The sequence below is a fragment of the Pezoporus occidentalis genome, unplaced genomic scaffold (genome assembly GCF_034315485.1).
Source record: "Pezoporus occidentalis ecotype Australia unplaced genomic scaffold, CSIRO_AGI_Poc_V1 ctg18, whole genome shotgun sequence".
Classification (NCBI taxonomy): domain Eukaryota; kingdom Metazoa; phylum Chordata; class Aves; order Psittaciformes; family Psittacidae; genus Pezoporus; species Pezoporus occidentalis.
In genome coordinates, this window is record NW_026913640.1 from 2,236,819 (window position 1) to 2,249,151 (window position 12,333).

A 12,333-nucleotide genomic window follows, 5' to 3' on the forward strand; every position below is an offset into this window, starting at 1 on the left:
ATCTATTCCTTAGTATTTGATTGAGAAAAAAAAAAAACAATTTGCACTCTATGGGCACCAGGGAAGGTATTTCTGGAAAGACATTAATTGTTAATTCACCAGTTGCTGACTGTTACCATTTCATAGCATACACTGTTAAAATTGATTAACCATCTGTTATTGACTGACTTTTGAAGACCTGACTTTAAATCAAACTCACAGACAGAAAAGAAATTCAAGGAGAAAGGGCTTGATACCGCAGAGCACAGTTTCAGTTAATACCACCCTGCATTAATTGGCAGTAACATGTTTGACATAAGTGGCTGCTGCAAATACTGCCCTCACCTCATGGCAGATAGGCCATTCATTGCTTTGTAAAGTGTAAGAAAAAGCACTTCATAAATACAAATATAAACACATTGCAAGTGGTGCTTGTAAAGGGAGCAAAGACCTAGTTTCTGGCGCGTTGCCTTTTTACAGCGAAACAAAATTGTTATTCAAACCTAACAGGGGTTTGGCCAATTTAACAAGCAAGATTTATTGCAGAGTTTCCTTTAGTGCTTCAGGATATGATTTCACTTTTGCAAAAGAAAACAGAGATTATATCATTTACATAACAAGGTAATAAATAAATAATTGGTTACTGTACTTCCAAGTATACTTCCTCATGTGCACAGATGATAAAAACTGCATTCGGATGTTTCTGATCCCATTTCACTCCAGAACTGGGGATTTAAGACTGAAATGTCATTCTGAACTCACCCTTTGTGCCTGAATAAATGATAGTGACCTGCTGTGTGAATCAGCTAAGCAGAACCTTGCAGGTTAAAGTGCTCTTCAGGGAAAGGGAAGTCTGAAAACAATTCTGCCTGATATAGCTGTCAGCTCTGTTAACTCTTTCCAGGGTATCACCTCTGTTTTCACTGCAGAGAATCCCACAGCCTAAGTATATTCTCTCTTATCAGGCTACGTGGTAAGAAACTTTACTGAGTAAACTGCTTAAATGGACAAAATTATTCTGCTTCAGCTTGGCTTGACTGTCTGTTAATGTGCTCTGCAGCCTCTGTCTTTTTCTGAGTTTACTTTTTTTTTTTTCTTTGCACGTGAACATTTGTTCTTTTTCTTCTGACTTAAGGCCAGAACTTTCACTTCTCTTTTTAATGTTCAGCTTCTTTCCTTCTTGCCCCTTATATCTCAGCTTGGATAGTTTTCTTTGTTTGGAAGCAGATCTTTTGCTGATGTTACTGACACTTCTCCTGAGCATCTGGAATATATTAGATAAGACCAAAGATGTGTCTAATCCACTACCTCATGTTAAAAAGCAGCTGGTACAGGGACTTCACAGGAAGGATCTTATGGAAGATAGATTATTTATCCCACATCTTTTGCCACATGCTGATATCTAATACTTAGGGATCAGGTAATGCCATGAAGTACATGGTATTGTACTTTTGCCAAATATTTGGCCTTTCTGTGTAATCCTCTATCTGGTTTAGTTTGGCCTTTTATTCCTCTTTTTCTTGACACTATGTATCTTGATGTGTCTTGATCGTCATCAGCCAGAGCAAGAGGTTTTGATGTGGTCCAGATTTCACAATGGTTGGCTGCAAGCAGTTTCCAAGGCTGGGGTTTTGCATCTACAGTGGGAGTAAATCTGCCCTGGCAGGCTTCAGCTGCACCTCAACAATGCAAAATCTCTAATAGTTTGTTTGGGGTTTTTAGCAAGTAGTGTCTTTTTTTTTCAGGTTTGAGTCTCTGGTGTTTGTATTTTCCTACCTTTTTCTCTGTAGCTGTGGTTCCTGGGAAAATTATGGTTTTTCTTTCTTTCCCCTGCTCCTTTCTCGTAGTGAAAACAAAGTTTGCTCTGGAGCTGAGCCTTTAAAAAAAAAAAAAAAAATGCAAATAACTTGAGGCTGCTGATAAAATCCTGAAAGTTGGAAAAGTTGGGCTTCATCTGTTGTCTTCAGAAAATACCTACCTTTTTTTTTGAATGCAGTCTTCTGTATTTATTTTTTATCTTCATGTTTTGACTGCGGCATGGATTTTTTGCACTGGTTTGCAGAATTATCCTTCTCCTCACAACTGCCTTTTTTTTTCCTGTTTTCTTTATGGTGCTGTTGCTTCAATTTTGGCCAAGGGCCCATTACCTCTGAGTAGTATCTCTCAAGAGATTTATTTTTTTTTTTCCCTCTGGAAAGATTCAAGATTCCTCCCCAATTTCTTCTTTAAACTTATTTTTTGGTCTTTCTTCAAGCACTTCCATGTTCTTCTTTCCACTTGCCAACTCAGCTCTGGAAATACAGTCCAAATGTCACGGCTGCCTTAGATCCTGATAAAGATTATTTCAACTTTGAGAATTTCACCTGATTTTCCTTCTTTTCTTCTTTCTTTCTTTCTTGTTTTTCTTTCACTGGAAGTAGCTTTTAGCTGAATTAGACAGCACAATGAGATGGAAATGGCACAAGCTGCCATCTGTATTTGTAGCTGTGGTGAAATACTAATATTAATTCCTTAAGTGTCTTCCAGTATGACTGTCTGACATATATGCTGGGAAGTTCTTCAGTATCAGCTGCAAGAAGCATCACACTACCAAAAATTTCACATCTTATCTAGACAAAGTGGTTTCTAAAATCCACGTTTTCAAAGTCTTATGAGACGGAAATAGACTTTTAAAATACACTAGCAGTGATGACAGGTAGCTGGTTTGAGTTTTACTCAGAGTTCCTTCATTTTTCTGGAATTCAGTCAGGATTTGGGCAAAAATTTGATATCAGCCTGTTTATGATTATAATAAAAAGTGGCAGGGGTCGGTATGTGGCATCATCACAGGCATGTTGTCATGCTAGAAATTCACAACAAGGGCTCTGAACACAGATTGTCAAGTGCTGGACACGTTACAAAAGCAGCAGCAGGTGGGAATGGTTTGCAGTAGAGACTCCTGCCTCTTGGCTAACCAACTAAGCCGTGACAAAGGGTTCTGAATTACTGATATGTTCAACTGCCATTATGGGGGATATTGTCACAGTATCCATAGTTTATAGCTCCAAGGAAACTGTCCTACTCCTCCATCTTCCTCCTCTATAAATGATGCTCCTTGATTTTCCCTAAATTTTTCAGTCATTTCACAGCAATATTGCTCACATGCTGTGGTCATTTTACTGCAGGGAGGAGACCTTTTCGATGCTATTACTTCCACCAACAAATATACAGAGAGAGATGCCAGTGGAATGCTTTACAATCTGGCCAGCGCCATCAAATATCTTCACAGCCTGAACATTGTCCACAGGGATATTAAGCCGGAGAATCTACTGGTAAGTGAAGGTTCAACTTTTGGCATTGTTGGTAACTTGGGAATGTGTGAGAGAAGGTCTGCACTTCCTAGTTCCACACACCTGCCAAGTTTTTTCAGTCTTTTAAGTCATTGGTCCTTTTTTTAACCTTAGTTTTGTAAGCGCTCCTAACAATAACAGCTATCACAGGAAGTACAGTAACATAAGCTGGTATGTCTAGACTGTTCCCCAGGACACAGCAGCAAAATTGTTCCAGTGATCAACAGAAGTGACATTTTAGTAAGCTGCAGTACAGTTTCAAGCTTCTCATAAACAAAGAGGTGTTCTGTCCTCAACAGACTGCTCTGTACTTCTGCAGCTGCCTACGTAATTAGCAGCAGTTCAGTTTTACAAACATTGTGGATGTAAGTGTTGTTTCCTAATCATGAAGTACATCAGAGCACAGCCATGAAGAAACTTCAATGTTCTTCCTCTCCTTGCTGCATCATTCGTATAGTCCCATGGCGCTTTGTATTAAGCCACTTTCTAAAATAGACAGCCTAAATCTTCATTTTCCTGGCTGAATCTGTATAACCCCTATCCACTGAAGACAGTGAAAAACATACCCTGGCAACAAGTCCTTGTCCTGAGAATTTTCATTCTTGAATGCAGCAATCGTGTTGTCCAACTGACATAGTTTTATTTCTTCTGATTATTTCACTGTTCTCTGAGTTTTCCCAAATTTGCCAACGTGTTCTATTACCAAGATATCCCAATTCTCCATATATTCTGTGACGATAAAACAGTGCTTAAGATACATAGTTTATCAGTTCTCTCAGTTCTGTGCTCTCTGGCATGACTTAGTGTGTTTAGTCGTGATTGACACTGAAGAAGTTTTATGGGGAAGTTGACTCAAGTCGATCTTACTGAATTTCCAGAGAGGGGGATTTTTATAGTTGAGGTTCCTCTAGTGGCAGGTGCCTTAATAGTTCCGGGTGAGGAAGAGGCCTGCCCTCATTTTCCAGAAACTGCTAAAAACATGTCAGGTGGAAGTTTCACTAAACACTAATGATTGATACTGCTTTCACAGTCCTTGTGCTGGTGTTCACAGGTAACTGCATGCAGAGGATTCATTAATTCTGTGAGATGGTCTGGGGCAAGGCTTGCCCTTCTGCTATCTTGACACGTCTCTGAAGTCTGAAAACAGCAGAGTGAAGCTTTTGAGGGAAGAGGGAAAGGTAGGCCAGAGGTGAAGGCAATAGGGAGTGGATTCCACAACCAGGAATGATCAGACTGTTTGCATTGTAGCTGATTTGATTCCAAGTGATTTTTCCAGTGCTGTGCGGACGTAAATGTCCTACATCGATATTCATAGTGAGCAGTGAGGATGCAGCACTTAACTTCTTGCAGCATCCTAACTCTTAAAAGTCAGTGTTTGAATATTAATTCTCTAAGATTTATCATGTCCTTGAAATAAATGAATGCTATTTTGGAAGAATGTTTTGGAAACGGCCTCATGTGAGTTCTGACCCTGTCTTGGATATTGGCTGTCTATGGCCTTAGTGTCTCTTGAACTTTATGCTTTTGTGTTCTTGTCTGTCAAATGGGATGCGTAGTTCCTTCTATCACAAGATTGCAATTAAGGTTATATCAATGGCATTTATAAAACACTTGCAAAATGCCATATGGGTCTTCATCTTTCTGATGATAAAGACTTTCTAATTGCCCTCTCTGGCCTGCCTTTTGCTTGCAAGTCTATAAGCTTTCACCTAAGTGGTCATGGCAGTTATGTTTCCCTTGTTCTTGTGCTGTTGCTTTCATGCCGTTACTATCATGGTCTGGCACCTGCAAACTCCAGTAGTGTTACAGTAAGTTCTCCTGGCCACCAGTGTGAGAATCAGCCCTTTTTCTGCTGCCCTTATCCTACTCACAAGTTGTAGCTTTAGGATTAGAACAGCCTATAATGGACCTGCCCAGAGCAGAACAACTAACTGGAGGGAGGGGGAGAGAGCAGTACCTTCCTCTTTCTCTACTTTGCTTTTAACTTTTCCCCAAAAGTAACAGCCATGCTTAGAACTGATCTGTGCCATCAGCTACAGACCCTGCTGATAAACCTTTGTGTGTGTGAACCTCTCTCAACATCCTATGTGCAATACCAGTAATAAGTGGTTATATATTCCCTTTATCTTCAAAATATGCAAAGCCCACCTAACAGTTAACTGTCTAAGAGTATGCTGAATACCTGTGATGTTTTAGCTTTTTTTTTATTTTTGTTCTCTAGAGAGTGTCTTCCATGTTTGAATTGGAACATTTTTCATAATTGCCGCTATTTAGCATGTTTATTTTGTCAAGTCAGGGGATGTCTTTATAGGCATATAATAAACCCCAGGGAATGACTTCTCTGACTGTTGCCATCTGCACTGATCACAAGAGCAGCTTAGAAAATACTGACAGTCTTTATAGTAATAGGATACATATGGTGGCACACAATTATGTGTGGCTGCATTCAATTAGTGTTGTACAATTACACAGTTTTATTGGTTAGTTAAAACGGTGAAAGCACTATGTAGCGGGTAATTTGCACTAATCCCCATTTCTTTAATTGCCCTTCAGTATTAAATGCAGTGGAACATATATAGCATTTGTTCTGAATAACATGAGTGTTACCTTTCACATTCCTTAACTGGTAAGTAATATACCACAGCTTCACATTGGGCTCCTTTTTATATGGAGTTATAACAGGGTGAGCAAAAGTTACTTTCCTCAATTTAACAAGTCAACTGAAGTAAGTTTTCCAAGGAAAGTAATTCCTAGAAACAGATGGGGCAAAATACTAGAAAATGCACAGCATCAAATCTTCTGCATTGGTAAATATTGCCAAGCAAGCTTCTTCCGCAATTAGTTTCTAGGGTATATGAGTCATGCAAGGTAAGGTCTGTTGAATGAAGAAACTTATGAACGTTCACTAGGCTAACACAACTCAGAGGGTTTTGTAAGAGATAACTGCATGAAGTAGAATTGGAGATGCTGATTAGACTGGATTCAGCTCTTCATGTCTAAATACACACTCCACAATTTTCAGCAAGTGAATATGTAAAGCTCTAGTCTCTAGCCTTTAATTAAAATTGTTGTTGAGATTAGATTTATTACTGCCATTTCAGAGAGGACTTTCTTTAGTTTCAGGAACCAGATGTATTTAACAATCTGTGTTTTTAATAAAACAATAATTGCTTTTTTTTTTCCTAGTGCTATAAGCCTGTCTTTTTTTTTCCTGACTTTGCAGTAGCAGAGAAATGGGAATCTGTATGAAATTGCTGGTCCTCTTAAAGATCCAGTTGTATTATTAAAAATAACATAAGGAAAGGAGAGGGATTTTGTTTATTCTGAATATCTGCTTAAGGCTCTATCAGCTGGTAGCAGGGATTCAGGACAGAGGGGTTTTCTCTTTAGACATGACTAACATTAACAAAGGACAAACCGGGCTGTAAAGTATATATCATTATTACTAGCTATAGCAGATCTGTAGCAAACAGTGGTGAACCTTCAAGATTTCATTTTTCACGAAGTAAGCATTCACATTCACAAACTGTTCAAGGATTCATTGTGGAAGTAATTGTGGTTCTGTAAGGAGATATATAGGATTTTTCTCTGCAAGTAGTTGTAGATAAATGTGGTTTCTGATGTAGGAGTAGCTGGTCAAGATGGGTATGATTTTGGTTTAGATTGTGAGGTATGATATCTTCTATTTTTGTGTAGTTGTTTACTGCTAATTGTTGTCAGGATTGGTGAGCCAGACTGCATAGAGCTTTGACTTGGGTTGCAAAATAATAAAGTGCCTCCTGTAAATTGTTTCCAGTTTTTAAGGGGCTGTTGTGATAAACAGAATTAAAATGCATCATAAACAATTTCAAAATGGGAAGCATGAACCCAAACAAGCAGCTAGATTAGGGAAAGACTCATAGTCTAGTGTTTTAATTTAGATACTTTTTTATTTTAAATATTTTTGGTAACTTTCCAGTGTTTGCAAGTTAGAAGTTGTTCTTTTGCATTAAAGAACAATTTGCATTTATATTGTATATTTTTTCTGATGGTTCTAGCATTTTTCTTGTGACTATACCTTAATCTCCCCTTGCACCCATAAAAACCCAGAAGATCATGTTTTATGACAGGATTTTCAAGTATGCTCCTTAGCAGCCCAACCTATGCCCGTTGATAATGATGATGAAATGCCACTAAGACACTGATTGGTGTTTTAACAGTCATCCAAGGAAAGGATAGTGTTTCTAGGTGAAACACTCCAGCCTGGCTTGTGTCTTGTGACTTCAATACACGGGAAAGAATCTGTTGCTGCTATCAGTGGAGTCACTGTTGTATTATCTAAGAAGCTGAAAATCCTGTGTAAGCCTTTAAGCTCTGTGCAAGTAAAATTAATAAACTCAAAACCCCTAAACTGCGAATTGCTGTCAGTGGGGAGTTAACTGGGGAATGTCACTGCTGGAAGGTCAGCCCTTTGCTTCTGGGCTCTACCTTCTAGCTGGCTGTGTCCTTTGTTGTCCAGGTAAAAAGGTAAGTCTTTCCCAAACACCCTGAGTGCATTCAAAGGAAGTTGTCCAAATACCGAATTTTCAAAGCATGCAGAAAAGTATGTTGTAGGTTAGGAGGAGAAAAAAGACTGTAAATTAGAAGGCAGTTAGTAAATGATATGATAGTTACCTTAATAGTATTGTGTTAAACCTTTGAATTTTCCTCCTGATTTAGGTTTATGAGCACCAAGATGGAAGCAAGTCCCTGAAGCTAGGAGACTTTGGCCTAGCAACAATTGTGGATGGACCTTTATATACTGTTTGTGGGACCCCAACATATGTAGCTCCAGAAATCATTGCAGAAACTGGGTAAATCACTTCTAGTGATGATTCATTAATGTATACACAGTGGAGCATAAAATAAGAATTTTATGCCACCTTTGCTTAAGTATGATGCAGCATCATGGCTTAGAGAACAGTTTATCTGGGAGAAACCTCAGGAGGCTCTCTTGTCCAAACCATCTCAGAGCAGGGCCAACTTTGGAGTTATATCAGGTTCCTCTGCCAGTTGTTGTCCTCAGACTTCTCAGCTTAACACTGAGTTACTAACTAACCACTTGCAGATACAGTAGAAGTAATTCTTAAGTTATCATTCACTTAATTTGATTTCATTATCACACACTGTCATCTTCTGATTTGTTCCACCGAGTAGGTGCCTGCTAGCTTGAGCATCCTTTGTCACCTTTGCAGGCTTCATGTTAGGTGAAGGTAGGCATCACTGTCTAACTGGAGAATACAGTACAATGTCTTCTCTACACTCCTACATTCTGATCTAACGTAGTTTTAAGTTATAAATGTAAAAAAAGATCTTAAAGTGGAATTAGGATAGGCAGGTAGGACCTAGAGAAAGTTCAGATAAGAATATATAAGAAATTGTTAATAATTTTGAAAATGCTTCCTCCGTTCTTGTACTGTAGTTCATAGGATTCGAATGGCTCTAACCATGTCTCTCACACTTCTAGATACGGCTTGAAGGTGGACATCTGGGCAGCGGGTGTGATTACTTACATCCTGCTCTGTGGGTTTCCTCCATTCCGTGGGTATGGACTGATCTATTCAACCATCCTTATTCTGTGAATTGGTCCCTGTGCTGCTTTTGCATTAAGCACAGAGATTCCCACTGGAAACAGTTCTCTACTCATAGGTTTTTTTTTCCTCTGCTCTGCACAGTAATTTACACAAACCCCATAGATGCCTGTGATTTTACTGTAAAATCTGTGTCTCATGTTTGTTTAGTTTAAGCTTCATTGCATTATAAAACAAGAGCCTTCATTACAGGTTCTGTGTGCCTTTGCCTGATGTTTAAAATGCACACTGAAATAAGCATCTTCTTTCATGGACCAAATATAAAATATTTTGTGGTTGGTAAAAGGTAATTAAAATGTAAGACACTTAAAAAGGACATACGAGATCTTTCCTGCCCATCAAAACAATTGCAAAGTTGCTGACAATCCTGAAGACAAACAGGTTACCTCAGAAAGAATGTGCCAAATGCATTTTGTTTTACTTCACCTTTCACACCCATGCTTGTGTGCCTGGCAGGAATCAACAGCTTCCAAAACCATACTAAGTGAACATCAATTAAAGCAATTTCAAGAAGCCTATTGAAACCATCTCTGGAAATAATTTCTTCGTGGGTTTTGTTGTTGGTTTTATTTGGTTTTTACTTTATAGAAGTGGAGATGACCAAGAAGTGCTTTTTGACCAGATTTTGATGGGACAAGTGGATTTTCCATCTCCATACTGGGACAATGTTTCTGATTCTGCAAAGGTGGGTTTTATAGTAGATGATACTGTCTTTTCCAGTATTATTCCCAGTACCAGTGTCTAATGCATGGTGTTCTCTCACAGTGCTGTATTTGACATGTTTCATACATGTCCTGCTACACCTATAAATTCCTCTAGGTCACCACGTGTGATGTTGTTTGATCACTGTATGTCTGTTAGACTCTGGGAGTTTCTGAAATGGACCCCATGTCTATATGATGTCTCACACAACAGAGACCCTTACTGATCAAGAAAACTTTGAAGTAACTTCTTATAGAAGTACGCTTCTTAGCTTGAAAGCTCCCTGGGACTGCGCTTTATATGTACTTACGATGGGGACCAGATACCAACTTGGAGCATTCAAATATTATATAATAACATTATGGGGAGGCTGGTTTCCCCTTATTAATCTCATTAGATGATATGTCTTGTTTCCTTCTGTCAAAGAACCAGGCCTTGCATTGCCTGCAATTTCTTACTGTTGTCAGTGTGGTATGAAATAGACTTGTTCTGGCCGCCAGTTCATGGGCTATAGCCTCTTGGCAAATGCCACAGAGGAGGCAGAGCTTGACGTGTGCTAAAGCATGTACAGTCCATTTCAGATACAGACCCCACCAGAGTTCATTACACTTGCAGAGCAGATCAAGTTTTTTAACTCTTGTTAGTGCACTGGAGCAACAGTTTAACTCAGATTTTCTAGAGATCTGGCATTCGTTATAGTTATGTGTATGCATGTATATATAGAGAGAGATAATATATATGTGTATGTAATAAAAAAAAGCCAAAACCATAAAACTAAGTATATTGTCATCTCCTGTAGATAAATGCGTAATTACCACATCATTGTGTTGTAGCAGGCTCTATTTCATAGCAACATAATGAGAACTCTGCAAGTCCTTTGCCATCATTCTGCTGTGAAACTCCTTCTTTTGAATAGCTCAGCCTAAAATTTCTGGTTTGAAGCATTAACCTATTTACTTAACTTCTCCTTGTCACTAATTTGTCACTTGTCACTATTTAACGTCACTTGTCGCTATTAACTTTGGGTTTTGGTGATACCCCTTTATTTGCCATCATGCTGCCATCCTGTTTTCTGAACAATCCACGCAGTGGTTAAATTACATATATGTTTATTTACATGCTAGTTGAAAACTAGGTAATTTCAGGAGAAATCAAGAATGAAAAATGGTTTTAAGTGGATTTTTTATTTTTTTTTTCTATGCCATTTATACAAGAGCTTGAAGTAAAATTCTAGGTTTGCTGGCTTTTTCCTACAAAGGAATTAGCTTTTTGAACCTAATTTCATGCCACCATCTGTTTTGTACATTATGTGGTAAGTGCTTTTCTCTTAAATAATGGCTACAGAACTGTAACTCAGAACTGTCTTCTAGCTTTTCAAGACACTGTTAGATATTGATTTAAAAGTTCGGCTTGAAGTTCAGGAGTTCATAGTTGTTCTTTTTTTTTTTAATAATCTTAACATATTTCTGCAGTTGGCAGTTCACTCTGTCTTTGAGAACTCTTACATAATCAGCTGAAGAGAGAACTTTACTGAATTAAATGTTGGCTTGTTCTTTAAAAGAGTTTCTTAAATTTAACCCAGTATTCTACTTCTCAGGAACTTATCACGATGATGCTTCAAGTAGATGTAGATCTGCGATTCTCAGCCTTGCAAGTTCTTGAGCATCCATGGGTTAATGTAAGTATTTTCAGGCTTGTAGATGCTACTTGTAATTTGGCACCTTTGAGCTCTTTTCTATCAGGTATTTTCTATGCCCTTTTGGAGCCAGCACATTCTAAAAGGGTTTCAGATTTAACTGGAAATAAGCTGTGTTCCAGTCTGGTTTAGTATATCATGCATACCTCAGAGTAGTCAGTATTTTATGCATGCTCAGCTACATTTTCTCTGAAATATTTTGGGCCAGGTTTTCAACAAATCTCAACACTCATGACAAATTTATACCTCCAACAATCATCTTATGGATTCAGTGGCACATTTTGCTATCCTAAACACAGATGGACACAAAAATCTGGACAGTCGTGATTAAGATACTGAAATATAGTCCATAGTGTTAAGCCTTCTTGAACCAGCGTGAAACAGGGAAACCTTTAAAATCATATTTAGCTTCCGACATTGAAATATATGTATATTTATGTGCAGCCATATCCATTTAATTTGAGTTACCATGAAATACCTATATATGTATCATGGCTTGTCTCTAAGCTACTGGACATTTGCCGTAAAAGTAGTAATCAGTGAGGTGGCGTATGGATAAATATGGCAGATTTCTCTTTAATTAATGTTGAGACAAGGACACTACTTAATATTTCTTAATTATTTCTTACTATTTAATATGCCTTAAAATATTTGTATGACAAAAAAGAAAAATTGGAGAAAATTGAGATTCAAATTCAGAAAGAAAGATTGAGGAAAAAAAAATACATTGGGATAAGCAGAGAAAAAAAAAAAAAGAAGAAAACTGCTTCATTTTGTTGGTTGCAAGTTTGGGTATGCAGTCCTCCCTGGAATACTATTTGGTTCCCCAGCTGCTGTATCAGAAATCTTTTTCTCACTAAAACACTATCCTAAAAATTCAAATATACAGTAACTTCAAATGTTAATTTATTTATTTTTTTTTTAATGAAAGTGTCCTCCATATAGCCCAGAATTGTGGTCATCGCTTAAGTGTTCACCAAGTATATGCTTTAATCTTGGAAGCTCCCTTCTTGCCCAA

The 12,333-nt window shown here is 38.0% G+C and overlaps 1 protein-coding gene across 4 annotated transcripts in view; it reads left to right on the forward strand.

Annotated features, from left to right (window-relative positions):
- Positions 1–12,333, forward strand: part of DCLK1 (doublecortin like kinase 1) — a 243,935-nt gene that overhangs the window by 205,523 nt on the left and 26,079 nt on the right. For all 4 annotated transcript variants that reach the window (XM_062615019.1, XM_062615020.1, XM_062615018.1 and 1 more), the window contains 5 exons: positions 3,144–3,290; positions 8,007–8,140; positions 8,794–8,871; positions 9,506–9,602; positions 11,217–11,297. In XM_062615019.1, coding sequence (XP_062471003.1) covers positions 3,144–3,290; positions 8,007–8,140; positions 8,794–8,871; positions 9,506–9,602; positions 11,217–11,297 — 537 coding nt within the window. The remainder of the gene's footprint in view (positions 1–3,143; positions 3,291–8,006; positions 8,141–8,793; positions 8,872–9,505; positions 9,603–11,216; positions 11,298–12,333) is intronic.